Source organism: Melospiza melodia, chromosome 3 (assembly GCF_035770615.1).
Source record: "Melospiza melodia melodia isolate bMelMel2 chromosome 3, bMelMel2.pri, whole genome shotgun sequence".
In the NCBI taxonomy this organism is placed as follows: Eukaryota; Metazoa; Chordata; class Aves; order Passeriformes; family Passerellidae; genus Melospiza; species Melospiza melodia.
In genome coordinates, this window is record NC_086196.1 from 46,907,806 (window position 1) to 46,924,870 (window position 17,065).

Sequence of the window (17,065 nt, forward strand, 5' to 3'; positions counted from 1 at the left end):
CTCATTTTGTTCAACTTCTGCTGTTAGCTCATCAAGGCAGGAAATGTGCTTTATTTGTCATGTCAATCTCATCTTTCAAACTCTGTCATAGCTAGACTAATTTCAGGAAGTTATTTAATGCTATTGAAAACTTGCAAAATCAGAGCATCTTCTCCTACTGTCTCTGACTAAAAGGTATGGCAGTATAAGCAGTGTAAGCAGACTATTTATCCCAACCCACTGTCATCTGTATCCAATATTATTGTGCCTTCATTGTTGCACAGGCTACAACACTGGATTGGGTTTCAACTCACATTTCTTTAGGTGCCTCTTAGCTGTAAACATAGTAATCCTGGCCGTGATCCAGAGATGAGAAGAAATAAATGGAGAATGGATTCCAAGTGCTTGGTTGAACTATCCTTTAATTTAGTCACTTGTCTGATTTATAAGTTTTAATACTGGTTAAATTCTTATTAGGGACTCAAAACATAGTGTTGAAAGACAGGTTAAAATTATTGACTCAGCATAGATGAACATGGTAACCCTGGCTTTCTTTCTTTTCAGAATGTCTGTTTGACATCGATTACTTATTGTGCTTGATACTGTTAATAAAGTGATCACTAATATAAGGGATTTTCATGAGTAAAAAAGTAGTAAAATACACATTTATTCCTAAAAGTGAGTGAAACAGGGTGTTTGCAAATATTTTTATTTAAGTAAAAATTCAGCATTGATTTGTTTTTTAGAAAGAACCAACCATATGCTTTCAATGCTAATATTGAAAATTATTTTGTTTGACAAGTGTCTTGACTTTAGTGTTGTTAAGTGCATAAGTTCTCTTAAAAAATACAATCAAAATTCCCGAGTAAAATCTGCAGATATTAATGTGAACGTTGTCTTGAAATTAGAACAGATATTGGTATTTCAAGTTGCTGATAACACTAACATATTTTGTGTAACCACTGGGTCCTACCTGGGATTGTATACACCCTCCTTTCCATAATTCACATAGAATATTGAGTAAAAAATGGTAACCTGTTGATATATACCCTATTTTTATGGGTTTCTAATGCAAAGAAGAAAAGGAACGGTTTCTACCTTTTTAAAATATCCTACTGAGGAGGAGTTAATTGTGTTTCTCAAAGCTGATAGGAATGAAATTAGGATTTTTTTTTTCTGCACTGGACAAAAATATGCATGGGGAGTAGTTTACCAATACTCAGTGTTCCCCCTGTTTTCTTCTGTGAACGCTGCCTTTAATGAAAGTTTAGAATAAAAAAACCTGTGGCAAAGCCATCTGTTTACTGGAATCAACATTTTTTTTACCTGCATACTGCATAGGACACTGAATACATGAAAACAATCTGAGACAGATAATGGAGGCTTTCCCACAGGGCCTGGTTTTGTAAGTTGATTCAAGGCTCTCCACCACCCACATTAAAACTGATGCCAAATATTGCAGTTGTTCAGTGAGCTGTTCTCCAGTCATTTATATTTCTCTAATTATGTCCAGGTGCATGAAATTTGTCCAAAGCTTTTGCTTGCATAACTAGTTTAAATATCAATAAAAACCTCCCTTCTTTTTTACAGAACAGAGATTTACACCACAACAGTCTGTAGATGCATGGGATTAGCTTTTTGCTCAGCTGGGGTCAGTCTGGTCTGAGCCACACAAAACTAATCCCGTCCTAATCCTGGCAGTGTAAAAACAAGTAAAGGAGTAAATGGAATTGTAGTGTTAAAGACACTTCAGCAGACAGTTTGGGCTAAGTATTTCTAAATGTCTGTAGAAATCATTGACAGGGAAAGGATACTCTCCCATAATTACATCTTTCTCTCCCAGGGATCTCAAGTGTGTGGTAAAACCAAGCCAGATTTCTTTGTCTGGAGAAGGAAATATACTATTTTTATTGTGTTCTTTTAATTTCATTATGTTCTTTGGCTTCTAGAAGATATATTGATCCAGATGACTTTCCCTACTGCATGATAGATAATATAATAAGAAGGTGTAAATTTTAGTTCAGACTATTTTTTAAAACTGAAACATTAAGAGCCAGATCCCTGAATGTCCTGATTTGACATCTGAAAACATTCTTTCCTTTTGTAGTCTCTGCAGTAATATATATGCATGTGACGTAGCCTATGTGTATGGTATGTTTCTCTGTGCTTCACCACGGAGTGGACAACTTTTCCCTCCAATTTCTTTCTTAGATCCAGAAGAATCAAATGAGTGCTCAAACTTCATAACCAAACTTTAAAAACCTAATATACATCATAGCAATTAATTGCGTCATCTCCTAAGATCTGTAGAGAGTTTAGCATCTGCCTCATGTTGTGGTTTTCTCTTGTGGCTTTGAAGGGAATCTCAACTTTTAGCATTACAAAGAAACCTTCAACCACTGTAGGGTCTGTCTAATTAGTCACATTTTAGGGCCTATGGATAATTGCCAGTGAGTAGACAGCAGGGTCAAAAGTCAGACAATGTTCTTGCTCATCTGCTTCAAGGTGTTTTCCAACTTCTGTTTATGGCCCTTCAATGAAGGAAGATGCAGGGGACCTGTTTGTTCTCTTTCTAACTAGGCAGTGAAAGATAAAATAAGTTTAAAGCAAATGTGTCACACTTATGTAGGGCAGACTGGTTGAAGCTATTCTGAAGTCACATTCCTTCAAGGTTTGTAACAGAGTCATGTTCCTCTAGAGGTAAGAATTCTTGTGTGTAGTTGGTCAGCGTATGCTAACTGTTAATGGACTGTAATTATTAACCAAAACAGAAATATTCACTGGGGTTTGTTTTGTTCTCTTGGTTTTTTCCCCAGAAGTAGAAAAGACCAAATGCCAGCATGAACGAGAAGTAGCTCTTGGCAGTGGAGGTGCTTTCTTCCCAAGGGATGTAAGAGTTGGTCACTTCATTCCCCAGTGTGATGAGCATGGGAATTACCTACCCACACAGTGCCATGCTGGCAGTGGATATTGCTGGTGTGTGGATAGGGATGGAAATGAGATTGATGGCACCAGAAGCGGTCCAGGAGTCCGACCACCATGTAAGTGGCTGAAGCAGTTGGTTCTTGAGAGTATCTCTCCATCTGAGTGCACTGTCTCTCAAATGTGGGGCTTAGTCCTTCCCCGAGATACGGCACTGACTTGGAGCAATGCACGTTTCTGCTGTCCCATTGTGGTATGTCTCGTGCCCTTCAGTGACCCCAACACACGCTTTTCCTTCAGCCAGAGTATCTGGAAGCTGTGGTAAGCTTCTGAATAAAAAGGTGGTTTTCTAGCTTCTTCCTTGCCTTGAAATGGTGAGAGGCCCAGATAGTCTCTGCCCTCTGGGAACTGTAATGGCTTACTTGCCTCAGGAAATGAAGGATGTTCCTTCCTACATCTTCCTCACTTCAGCTGCAAAATAAGATAGATTTTTTTAAACATTTGAAGTAAAGAGCAATTACAGAGGCAAACATGAAAAGACCTATTATGTCAATTGCTCCTTCTCTTTCAGCCAAGGGGAAAATTTCAGAAGCTTTCTGCATCTGATTATAGTTATTAATGTCTGCTTATAAGGCTGTTTCCTTCTTAGAAGTCTGACTGTAATTGTGTCTCTGCAAATAATAAGGAACCTTGTTGTGCTGTACAGACTGATTTTTTGCCCATCTGTTTCCTTCTCTGCTAACAAGGTCTGAGCACAGCTGCCCCCCCTGTTGTTGTTGGGCCCTCTGTTCGACCAGACACGGTACCTCTGCCGCCAGGAACGCACTTGCTTTTTGCCCAAAGTGGTAAAATTGAACATGTTCCACTAGAGGGAAACAGTATGAAGAAAAATGGTGCAAAAGCACTCTTGCATATTCCAGTAAGTAATTTACTATATTAAGTCCATATTTTTTAGAAAATTTCCTGACAAAGATGAAAGCTACTGTTTGTCTGCATACCTCGATAATATAAGTTGAAAACACAATTTTTACTCTTCATTAAAATTTCAGTATCCTGCTGATTTGATGCTGAAATTTCCTGATCTGACTAGTTAAAAATCTTAAACCTAAGGTACAGAAAAAAATAATTTCCTTTTAAAGAATGGCTCACAATAGATGACAAGACAAAAATCTAATCTCACATGGCTCCAGCAGCACATGCCTTCATATAAACTACTGTCTATTCACACTTCTATTAACTTTCTGACTCTGGTATAAAAGTTTAGGAGACCTACAGTATCAGTAGGTGGAGAGGCTCCTTTTTCCATTCCTACTCCCTCCAAGTTTTTTCCTAAGTCTTAATCTATTCCTGGCTTTTTTCAGTCAGTTTTCTCCACTTCTTGGCTACACATATATTTTTCTTTCTTCTTTTTCTTGCTTCCTTCCCCATGTGTAAGCCCAGTGGGTGGTAGATCTTTTTCCCATGCTTGTTACTACCATCTTGAGATCTTTTTTCCTAGAAAATGAATTCCTGATGCTGAGAAGCTCTCTTTTCCACCACCTGTGTCACATGCAAGCCCTTTTCACTGGCAGTTTCATCACATTCATTTGTTTTGCCCAAGGCCTAGGATTTTTTTTCATTCCAGTGTTGCTTTGTTTATAATAAATGGCAATATAAAGTAGCATACTGATCTCTTTTTTTTTTTTTCCTTATATATTATACTGAGTAGTTAATAAATCAAATACTGGCTAAATTGCACAGATTCACTTCATTAAGTAGTACCATAAATTGCTGTGAGGTAAGGTCAAAATCAAGGTTTTGTCCCTTATGTAAAGTTCTGCTGCAATAACATAAAAAAAATTTAAAAGCTGTATAAAAAATGGTGTAATAAGGCTGAATGTGACATCATTCTGAATACTTGTCACCTAGTCTCATTAGTTACTTTATCTAACTTAAATTAATTACTTAGAATTATCTTGAGGAAAAAACTTCCAAGAGATAAGTTGCAATTCTTTCTTGAAACTTTCAATTGAAAAGAAACTTTAGGTCTGTAGTAGCACTGTTGACTTTGTGTTGTCTGTGTTGTGTATTTGCAAAGTGGTACCAGAGGTGTTTATACTGCTTTGCAACCCACAGAATTTATGTACAGTGATGAATAAGTGCATCTGTTTTAATTCATGGGTTTGGAACATCTTTCTAAGAAGCTGTGTTACAAAAGCAGCAACAGTGACGGACTTGGGAATCCATGTGCAATTGTTGCTTTACCCTGATAGACCCTTTGATTTGCCTGGGGGAGGGAGTTTGAACTTTCAACTCAAACTCTAGTCCTACCTTCCTTCTGCCTGCAAAATTGCATATAAATATTTCTTGTTACTTAGAATATTGTTTCCACCACAATGATTTATGTAGTACTTGTTAAAGCTAAATTTTATTTTAAACTCTTACTTCGCAGAACTTTTTGAGTCAAATGGTGCTACATAGGGAGCATAGCCATAAGGCATGACTTTGATGTTAGTGCAAGCCAGATTTTATGGAAGTCATTATTCCCCCTTAAAGGGAAATAATGAGAGGAAAAAGGTACAGGAAGGGGTGACACAGTAAAATGTCAATGTGAACCTTTTTTAGATGGGTATGCAGGTGAAGCTGTAGAAGTCTGACAAGCTCTTCAGTGTATCAATGCTTCTTTGAAATAATGGTGAATGATGTCTGATAGTTAAAAGGGACCTTGAACTTGAAGTATTTTTCTGAGATATTTGGCAATGTTGCCCAATTATTTACTTGCCCTTTCCTCCCCATTTCCCACCTTTCGTCAAGAATTTTGTTTCTTCAGGCTTGAGACTTAAAAGCATAAGTTAATACTGCTGATGAGTAACTGTTGTTTATCCTAAACTGATCTAATTTGTCTGTTTTCCGACAGGACAGAGTTGTTATTGGAATTGCTTATGACTGCGTGGACAAGGTGGTTTATTGGACAGACATCAGCGGCCCCTCGATCAGCAGGGCCAGCCTGCATGGTGGGGAGCCAACAACCATAATCAAAACAGGTAACCACAGAAAATTCTTTCTCTAGGAACAGTATTAGACTTGAATTTAGTAATATGTACTTCCTAGGTGTTGCCTGAGCTAAGAGTTGTGTTTATTCATTAACATGGAATATCAGCAGAGGGTGTCTTTTTAAAAACTAATGTCCTCAAGATCCTAGAACACCTGTGAAGTCAAGGTACTGGAAGAGGTCACCTTTACTTTGAATTCTTTGCAGACATTGTTAAAAAACTTATGATATTATTTTAGAAAAATGACCAGCCAGTTATAAAGGTCTGCAATAAATTTGATTTCGTTTTCTTTAGACAGTGATTCTCTACACATCCAGACTTTGTGCTTTGGAATAGTAAGTTTGTGAGATTCCAGTCAGGCTCTTAGGGACAGCAGATAGATGGGGGTGGCTTGGATCCTAGCATTGTCCTAGGAAGGAAAAAGGGAGAGCTTAAGGCCATCCCTAACCATACCAGCAGTTATGGAGCTTCATATTTCTATACCACATGATGGCTGAGGTATTTTGTAAGACTTCTTTTTCCATCCCAAAGTATTTAATATGATGGGGACTCAAACCTGCAGTGCAGTCCTGTGCTTGCCTGTGCAACTTAGAAACTCTGCAGGGGAAAGATTTTTGCTTTAATGATTTTTGTTTCAGAATCTGCACTTTTAAAAATGAGGAAAGGTACTGTTGCAAAAAACTTTATATGGATATGAATGTCTCTCTAATGAGAGCGTGTGTAGGCATTAAAATTCTTGTGTAAAATGTTGAAAATTATTTGTGAAGGCTTTCAGCTAAATTTGATTGATTATTTAAGGTAATTCAAGGTGTTTCAATGCCACATGGAAACCTCATGAGTTTTATCTGCTATAAAAAATATTGTGTGTATGAAGCTTTCTCATGAATTCTGTTGTTCTGTTGGTTGCATAGGATATGGATACTTTTCCTGAAGAGACCAGGAGAGGTGTTGCACTTTAGTTTTTGTATGTTAATGGACATTTCAATAAGGATTCAGATCAAAAAGTATTGATATTCAGCATTCAAATGCAAATCTTCTATGCAGACCCAAACTGAAACTTTCAAATTTCATGAAATAGGAAAATGCCTCCCCCTCAGAAGACTTATGAGAATTTTTTTTGTTTTGTTTTGATCTTTACCTTCTTCCTCCTGTGAGCTCCAGCTGCTTTCTTCAGTTCATGTGTATTTCTGTGGAATGTACTACATTTTTGGTTGGTTTTTTATAAAGCTCTTGCGATCCAAGTTGTGCTGCTTTGCAGAAACACTATTTAATTGTGGAGCCCCATCCAGTTCTCCTTTATCCCTGCAGCTGTGGAGGCTTTCTCAGCTCTGCAGCTGTGGCAGCAGGTTAGGAAGCAGAGCTTTCCTTTGCAGTAATTGCTTAAAGTCTTATCAGCTGTGCATGTCTGTAAAAACCTGCCCTCAGGGACAGAGGGCTTGATGGCAATATTAGCGGGAACATATTTGTGCCTCTGGAAAGACTGGTGATAAATGAAGCTTTGAAATATTCCCTTACCCCTCCCTCCATGGGGGATAGTTTTTTTCTGGCTCATTATCTACCATACAGAAGAGACATTTACTTTAAGACTTCTCTAAATCTCCCACATATAGCTGACATAAGGAAATTGAAACAAGGAAACTAGTCAGGGAGCAGGGGCTCCTGGGAATCAGTGACAGCAAATCTTTTGCCTGCCTCTTCTGTTTCCTAAAAGAGTCTGGGAGCTCCTCCATTACCATTTAGTCAATAATTTTCTGATCCCAGTCACTGGGGACTGTTGTACTTAAAATGTGGCCACCCTCAGCAGACTCTGCCATTAGCAAGGAAAGAAGTAGGATCATTTGAGGGTCTGAAGTATATGTGAGGTGGTTTCTTGCAGCTGACTGGTTTAGCTCCACAGAAGCACTTAGAGAAATAAAGACTAACAATGTGAAGTCAGTATAACTGAGTCAAAGTGTGCCCAAGAGCCCTCAGAAGGAGTAAAGAAATGCCTGATTAAAATTTACTTTCTTGCCCATCACCCCTCCCCTCCAGCCATGAGCTGTGAGTCAGAAACAATGAGATACATCTTGTTTGTTCCTTTCCACTTCTTCAGCAATTAATATAAACTTAAAATGTCATGTGTGCAGATCAAGTGCAATCCTCTTGAGTGGGAGAGCAGAGGATGCTTGAACTGTTGTGCAACTGTTACTCACAGCAACACCACGGTAGCAAAGTCTAGAGAGCCCTAGGCTCCGATGTTCTGGGCCAAGTGCCTTTTCTCCAGAAAGGTTGCTTATGTCACATAATGTTTGTTTAATGGCTGTCAGTGAATAAACCTGAGAATTAAAAGAAAGCTAATGGGCTACATTCCATTCAGTGTGCGGATCAGCATTTGAAAGGTGCTTTTTTTTTAAACAGCAGGCTGATATAAAGGGTCGCTTTGCCGCTTTTGGGGAGTGACCATGTAAAATTCTTTGCTTTTTTTTTGGAGCTGAAATTGAATGAAAATAGACTTTTTTTTTTTAACTTGTGTTTGGCTTCCTTAAATTCCTCACAGCCTGCCTGCTCTTTTTCAATGGAACCTTGAAAAAAACAGAGCAGTTTCTCATAGTGGCTGAATTAAGCTTTATAATTTTTTTCGGCATCCAAGTTAGAAATTACTGATGCTAGAGCAGTAAGGTCATTATCTGCTATTTCCTGTTGCTTTTGGAACAACTAACTGTTCAAGAAAAACTGTGCTCATACTGTGCTAAAACGTGTTCCAAAAAGAATAGCTCTGCAAAAACAAAGAACTGGATCTAGATTGCATCAGTTAGTTAATAACATTGTCTCTAGTGTTTAGAGTGTGATTTGTTTAATTGCTGCATCACTTAGCATAAATTCAGTTGTCAGAGGGGTGTCATGTATGCTGGTACTAAGGAAGGAGAAATATTAAGGGTTATAAAATCCATTTTATGGCCTTCTAAGTATGGTAGAATAAGATTTTGACAGTGTCTGCTGTTCCTTTCTCTGTTATAAACTCCTATGTTTGCCCCTCCAAGTACAATTTCTTTGTGTGGCAAGTTTGTTCCGCATGGAACTTCTCATTTTATGTCTTTATGAGAGTTTTGTGTATTTAAACTTCCAGGTAAAATGCATGTTCCTCTTCCAATTGATATAAAGTAGCTTTTGTTGGACCACAGCCAGAACGCTGAAGAAAACTTATTTCTTCTAAAGGTTATACTTATGCAGCATTGAGGCTGACAGAGTGTATTGGGAATAAATATAATACCTAGGAATGTTTTTCTCTGTTCTCCTGCAGACTTGGGAAGCCCTGAAGGGATAGCTGTAGATCATCTAGGTCGCAACATCTTCTGGACTGACTCTCAGCTGGATAGAATAGAAGTGGCCAGGCTGGACGGGCGGCAGCGTCGCATCCTTTTTGACACTGGTTTGGTGAACCCCAGAGCAATTGTCGTGGATCCTGTGAGAGGGTATGGATGTGTTGTCAAGAAACATGTGCAAAGCTTGATTCTATTTATCTGGTTATTTAATGAGCTGTGCTCCATGCAGAACCCCAGTGTTGGAGTAAGGCTCTGGGTTCAGGTCAAGCATCAGGGACTTCCATCTTATAGTAAATTGTGTGTGTGTTAAGGAGTAAACAACAAAGATTCCATTGAGGGGCCGTGCATATTCTTAGGCACAGAATGTACATCCAAGGGAAAAACATCCTACCATTAAAAAATGGCTATTAATAGTAAAACATCAAAGAGTTAGTGGCCCTCTCTGGGGATCTCTGCTGAGGATAAACTATTCTGATTCCATTGTTGCTTACTTGGTACACTGAAAAGAAAAATACTGTTTCAAATGGGTCCCAAATGTATGCCAAATACCCTTGCTTTAGCCTGAGCAGACATGATGGGAAGTGAGATGAAGAACTCGAAATGTGGATGTACATTTTGAGCGGTCCTCAGAACTGTTTCAATTTAAGTCTTTTTGGCCAGCATTTTGATCATAAGCTAAACAATGGAAGGAAAGCATTTCTTCCTATGTCAGTGCTTGCTCCTTTTGTTTTTGATGGAAGTATTTTTGCTACGCTTTTACTGCACTTTTTTGACTTCCATATCAAAGTGCAATATGGCCCTTCTTATTTATTAAAATGATTTAGGGGCTGTATGTTACTTATGTGTTCTTAGCACTTTCTTAATTACACCAATCTTTTGAGATAAGTCCCTGTCTTAACTCTAGCCTTTTTCTTCTTCCTAAGAAACTTGTACTGGACTGACTGGAACAGAGAAGCTCCTAAAATTGAAACTTCATACATGGATGGCACAAATAGAAGAATTCTTGTTAAAGATGATCTTGGGTTACCAAATGGACTGACATTTGATCCTTATTCCTCAATGCTGTGCTGGGTAGATGCAGGTAAAGGAGGGCTAAAATATTTCTTTGTAATAATAGTCAATCCTGAAATTATGCACAGCCATAGCTTCTGGCTTTAATGATTTATTCATTGCTGTTCACATGAGAGTGTGTGCAAGCTGAAGGATTTCAAATCTGATCACAAAACTTTCTAGGAATGCAACAGATCTATGTCTTTATGTCTTGTATGTGGCTATTTTTTTTTTACTTAGTGCTTGGGGCTTTGTAGAAGTTCTTAGTTTAAGACTAGGGAAAACCACAGATTTATCTAATCTGCCATCCAGAATGTCATCCTGGCACTATTGTTCTAAGGCCTGTAACCTGAGGCCAAGTCTGGCTTATATTTGACTGAAGCAAGTCTTGAAAAAGCAATGCACACAAAAGATCAAGGGATCAAAGTTCTGCCACAAACCCATTGTTAGTTTTGTGACAGTGATTAGAGGGGAAGTGTGCTTTTAATTGTCATTTAATTTTTATCTTTTGGGATCTTTCTGTCTTTGGCCCTGTAGACTCTGGCAGGGATGTCTTCCTGTGGAGGTGCTTTTAGCCTTCAGGTCACCTTTCAAATTTTGGATGAATTAAAATAGCCAGGCTCTCTTTCTCACTATAAAACACTTTGTCCAACCTTCAACCTTCTGCTATCTCTAGTTACTTTCTCTCTCTTCCAGTCTTGTTCTCACATTTGCATCTTCTCCTTTTTTGTCTAATTCTGAAACACTTTACTTAGGAAAAACCTCCAGGTGTTTACTGTTTACATTCATTAGCAGTGTTCCCAGCCTGCAGTAGCTTTGCAGGTAGACCTTTTTGCACCCTATTTGCATCTATGAGTTAGATGTTCTTCCTGCAGTCTCACCTTCATGGCCCAGCCTAACAAGTATTTCAGGAACATGCTCACCAAACATCTCAAAAATGTCTTCCGGAGGAGGAGAACCAAGTGAATGGTTGAAGTATCCCTCCAGAATGGAGGAAGCCTTCTGTCAGCCTCCACACCAACCCAAAGATTCTGGAATCCATGGCAGGAATCTCAGCTTGTGAGCATTGGCCATGGCTGCCTGGGACATCTGTGTTTCTTTAACTTCAGTGGTGTGCTGAGTAGCATTAGCACTGGAGTATTTATCCATTCAGTTTTTGGCACATGCACACATGTGACACGGAGGAAGGCTTTGACTAAGCGGCACACTGAAAGATTTCCAGGACTTTCCACCCTGTTCATGCTTGCATATTTGTGCTTGTCTTTCATCCCTGATGAGAGCTCTCTTGTTCTGATTCAAAGGCTTAATTGTTTCCCTACATCCAGGTACCAAGAGGCTGGAATGCATGAACCCTAATCAGCTTGGTAGACGAAAGATTGTTGAAGGGATTCAGTATCCTTTTGGTGTTACAAGCTATGGGAAGAATTTATATTATACAGACTGGAGAAGGTATGTTATCTGCTAAAGAAATTATGGAGTACTTTTATCTTTTTTTTTTCTCCCCGGTAGGAACTGAAGTATATGCTGCATTTCTCATGCCTGACCTCTCACACATTCCTGTTTTGTTCCTTTCCTGGCAATAGCTGATGCAGGGTGGAGTGGATATGTAGAACTGACCTATTGATGCTGCCAGTTAACTGAGTTTTCACTTTTTAGCATAGTGATTTGTCCTTGAAGAAAATGCTTTTAACACTGAACATTCTTGGGAAAGGAGTGGGCAGTAACTTGTTTCTCTTACAGCAGCTGCATTGTAGAGGGCAGACATTTCATCACTCTCAGCTTTCTATGCCCTTTATTATATGAATGTTCAATCAAAACTAAGGGGGGAAAAGTGTTCCTATCTTGATGACACTTTCTTTATTGCAAATGCTCTAAAATGTTGCCATATGAACAAGACTTAGAGGTTTACTTTAACTTCTGGAAAAAAATCCAGTCCCTGCATTTTAAAATAAATATTTGTACTTGATATAAATGGTTTTATGGGCTTTATCAGAAAACTCACCCAAATGCTTCTATCAATTGCAGAAGCAGTAGCTACAACTGTGGGAGAATTTCCAAGTTAGCACTTCCCAGATGTTAGTTTCTATTCTAGAGCAGGCTTGAGGAACAGAATGCTACAGGTCTGTCATTTGACTGCCCTTTTATACTTAGGAAGGAAGGATTGCTTATCACTAGCTATATTCCTTCTGGAGATCAGGCTCCACCTAAAACACATAATTTTCTGTAATTTTTATGCTTAATAGCTGCCATGTCAGCTATACCACAATACTTGTCAGAGAAGCAGAATGTGAAAAATGTGCCAAAACTACTAACACATGCATCCCTCCAGTAGAGGTACATTGTCCTGTACTGGAAATACCTTCAAAATTATTAAGGTGTCTCCCTGATAAATTTCTGCCTAGAGTGAAGGTCATAACATACTAGGCTTGTCCAGGAAAGGTGATGTCCCGGAGGATTTTACTTCTGGTATCTCTTCCTAATTGTAAAAAAGAAGCGACTTCAGATTTTTCTCCACTTTTGGTTTTGTTTTGTTTTTTTGACTGGTTGTTTGGGGTTTTTGTTGGTTTTTGGGGGGGCTTTTTTTTGTGTTGTTTTGTTTTCCCCTATACTTTGACTTTCATCTCACTTCTGTATATTTTCTTCTGCACATGGCAGGGATGCTGTTGTAGCAGTGGATCGCACCATTTCATTAGAAAATGATAACTTCCAGCCTCACAAGCGCTCACGGCTGTACGGAATCACCACAGCCTTTGCTCAGTGCCCAGGAGGTAATCCAGATGACTCTTGATTTTATACAGCTGTGTAACACTTTACTGTATAAATGAGCTTAGTAGCAGCTCCCGTTTATAAGCTGTGAACTGATTTGGGTAGTGAAGATTTAGGTTAGTGCTTAGATTTCTGTTTAGTAAGAAATGAAAAGACCCCTAGTTTCTTTTCCATAAAAGCAGTTGTTGTAGTTCCCACATGAAACCAGGACTGGAGGGGCAGAAGGGGCCTGTTCTACCCTTTGTCAAAGGATGTGTATGATTAAGGTGGGCATTTGACCTGGCAGAAATGCTAATGTATCATCTTCTAAATTGAATGCTATATTCATGGCTAGGACCTTATTCACTTATTAAGTTTAAACTACAGAAATATTGTGGTCTTGCAGATGTCCTTAATAAGATCCAGTGTTTTTCAAAATGGAATGTTCAGAAAACAGCAGGTGGTAGAGTGGCTGGACTGAGCTGGCCCTTCTGCTCTGTTGAATGTGAAGTTTTCCAGATAGGCTATTGAAAAGAGGAAGAGAGGAAACTGATACCCTTGAAATATAACTTGGCTTTTATGAAGAAGTATCACTGTGCAATCTCAGCAAATCACAAGAGAAAGCATTTGCTGTTTTGCATTACAATATGGCTGTAATTATAGGAGTTGTGCTATTTTTACTTTGGGTAGTTTCTCTTCAAATTACTTAATGTATGCAGTAAAAAACAATTTAGTGGAGGTTTTGGCTCAGAGCTCAAAAATAGATACATATGTCATAATTAAGAAATCAGTTATATTGTTATTACTAGTTAATTCACTGATCCATTTTGGTAGGGAGTGTAAAATTTAACATTATTGTGTGCTCTGAGAATATGCTTATACCTATAATATTCAGAATCTTGGTGTAATTTCTTTCTCTGTCTTATGTCTGTTTCAAGTGATTTTCTGGATGGATGCCTTTCCTCTCTAATGCACTGCTTCTGGCTCTGGCTTCTCTTTCATTTAGCTCTTTATTGTTAACACTTTCCCAACCTCCCAATTCATTTGTGTTTGCTTTCATGGATCATTCCTCTGTCTTTGTACGATTGGTATCTGAGGATGATGTTCTGTAGCATTTTGGATTTTGTCCCCACATTGCACTTCTCTATTTACTCACTCACTTCTTTTCATTCTATTATCTGTGACCACATGGCCAGTTTATGAAGGGTATTTTAGGAACAGCCCACTTGATTCATGCTGCCTCTTTCACTCTGATATCTTGATCTTTCTTTTATGTGAATGTCAAGTTGACACAAGGGATACAGTGACTCTTATCTCCCCAAAGCAACGTTTTCTTCCACTCCTAATCTCATGGCTTGTTTCCCTAGTGTAGCAGTAAATCTTAACATCTCGTGAGCATGTCTTTTTCAGATTTTATTGTGGGTGTGCATTTGCTTTTCTCTAAGGTTTTGCATCTCTGTTTTTTTCCAGGACATAACTACTGTACGGTGAATAATGGTGGTTGTACTCACCTCTGCTTGGCTACCCCAGGAGGCCGCACTTGCCGCTGCCCTGACAACACAGTTGGAGTAGATTGTATAGAAAGAAACTGAGCATTAAAACAAGCTTTAGAGCAGCAGACACCTTTTGCAAATGTGCTGTAAACAATTCACTCCTATCAACACAATCAGGCCCTAAAGATAAGTGCTCCATGCTGCTGACAGCAAGCCACTATGCACATATGCAGACACACACACACACAGAGGCAGTTTTTGTAGCTGTTAAGTAAGACAGAGCTGCCCAGGTTGGATCCAAATTCACCTTATTTCTTTTAAAATTATCTCTTTGCTTTTAAACGTAAATGTGGAAGGCTTAGTTGCATCTGCCCCAGACAAGGAGGATGTGTCTCTTGGCAAAATTGAAGTAACAAAACACAGAACAGAGTAACGAGAATGGAACTACTCAAATCCTGAGACTGAATTGTACCTTGGAGTGAGCAGCAGTTTTCTGCAGAAGTGATATGGTTAGCCCATCATATATGTGGCTGGGATTTTCTCTAGCTGAGAAATAATCAGAAGGTCCCAAGGTTGAACAGATGAGGGGGAATACCCAGCAATAGCACATATTTACTGCCCAACTGCATTCCGTCTCACTACCAGTCCTTCCACTTCAAAAACTTGAATCTCAACTTTTGACTTCTGTACAACAGAAGTATTTTATCCATGTGTTGTAAGGATTATAATTCTCACCCTGGCTCATGTGATCCTTTTCTACAGCACATGATTTATTATAGATAATCAACACAGTTTAGTGGATATATTTGAAGTTTGAATATTTGTTAGATTTTAAGCGATTTATCTTTTTTCTGTTTGAGGTGGATTCCTGAGTAGTTCCCTAAAATCCACTGAACAAAATTTAGATATTTTGAACAATTGCTGACAGGTCATCAAAGAATGGATGTTGATTCATTGGGACACAAGTGGTTTTAAAGAGATAGTCACATTTGTTTTCTGAGAGGTTTTAAAATAGTATTTCTGTGTTTGATCCTATAAGCTTCAAAGCGGTCTCTGAATTCTATCTTAGCAATCTTTCTTCTTTAGCAAGCCATGCCACGCCTTTTTAGGGACCATAAGAAACCATGGCAGTTAAAATCTGATTTTCAAAAAGCTCACCTCTGGTTTGGTGCTTTAAAGAAAAAAAGATGCTGATGCCCCATTATGTGCCAGTGTTCAGTAACAGCAAAAACAGTGATCTGAAAATCAAAGTGAAGTTGATGTTTTCATCATCACCAGTAAGTTTGGAGAGGGAAAATCTAAACCCATACTTATATGTCAAATTAGCAGAATAAATCTGGAAGTGAAGTTTGGTTTCCCCACTGTGTTGGGAAGGAAGCTTGCCTGCAAACTAACCTGTAGCAGAGCAAAACAGGGCTTGTGAGGCTCCTGCCAGAGCACATTTCACTGTGTGTCATGATCAGAGCAGTAAGCTAACATCCCCATTTCCTCACTCCCTCTTCAGACACAATGGTGACAGTTTTCAACAGAGCCAGTTCTGAGTCTTAACTGTGTGACTTCTTCCTCTTAATTGTATATTTATCATAAAATAACAAAGCATATAAACATTTTAAAGATCTTTTTGTATAACTTTTTATAACTCATAATTCATTCTATTCATACACTTAATCAGGTATGTCTTACTGTAAATATCAAAAATTTGTTGAAATGAAGGTGCTTGATAACTCTTTCTCCAGAAGTATTCACATATCTGGTGAAATATTAAAGTTTACACTCTGTACAGGTATCTGCAGTACAGTCAATAAAAATGGTTTGTTTTTATTTTCTATAAAAAATAATGTCATGCCTGCAGAAGGAAGTGATATGTGGCGTCTCAAATATATTTTCTTGTTGTGTTCTGGATTTTAGCTAACTCATATGGTACTTCTCTTCCAAGATGCAGCATCACAGTGGGAAAAAACTGCTTTTGGGGCTTTTTTTCTGGAAGCAGTAGGATACTTCAAAGCAAATACATATGAGAGTGCTTGAAGAATACAGGGCCTTCAATTCAGATTGTTTTGGCTGAATCTTTTTGCTGCTTGTAAATTCTTGTTAACCTTTGTCAAGTAAGCATAATTCGGTTATCCCATACTTCAGACTTTTAACAGTGAAAATATAGAACAAGGACAAGAATAAAATGGGGTAGAATTTATCCCTATGCTCAAATGGTACTGGGTTTCTGGGTGATAGGATGCTTTGCAAGGAGAATACTACTGGGATCCAAAGGGTGGCATTTGGAGTTAGAGCAGGAGATTGTTGGTGATCTGTTCTGGGGACTGCACATGGAATTTATGCATTGATTTATGCTTTTTAAAATTTATGTTTCTTCTTGCATTATGATGGTTGTTAACTTCCTAAACGCTAGTCAGCTAATTCTATGCAAATCAATCAGCAATGACGAAGATGTCAAGAAAAATATACCTCAGCAGAACTTCTAGTGTTGATGTGTGAGAGTCTGAGTAGTCTGTAGCACAAAGAGAGAAACAGTATTACTGTGGACTGA

General features: G+C 38.4%; 1 protein-coding gene across 1 annotated transcript in view; it reads left to right on the plus strand.

Annotated features, from left to right (window-relative positions):
• The window catches only part of NID1 (nidogen 1), a 43,021-nt gene extending 26,307 nt beyond the window's left edge, over positions 1-16,714 (plus strand). Inside the window, exons 13-20 of the mRNA XM_063151603.1 lie at positions 2,796-3,020; positions 3,648-3,820; positions 5,798-5,924; positions 9,214-9,385; positions 10,159-10,316; positions 11,611-11,734; positions 12,941-13,053; positions 14,501-16,714. Of these exons, the coding sequence (XP_063007673.1) occupies positions 2,796-3,020; positions 3,648-3,820; positions 5,798-5,924; positions 9,214-9,385; positions 10,159-10,316; positions 11,611-11,734; positions 12,941-13,053; positions 14,501-14,622 (1,214 nt within the window). The 3' untranslated portion in view covers positions 14,623-16,714. The remainder of the gene's footprint in view (positions 1-2,795; positions 3,021-3,647; positions 3,821-5,797; positions 5,925-9,213; positions 9,386-10,158; positions 10,317-11,610; positions 11,735-12,940; positions 13,054-14,500) is intronic.
• The last annotated feature ends 351 nt before the right edge of the window (positions 16,715-17,065 follow it).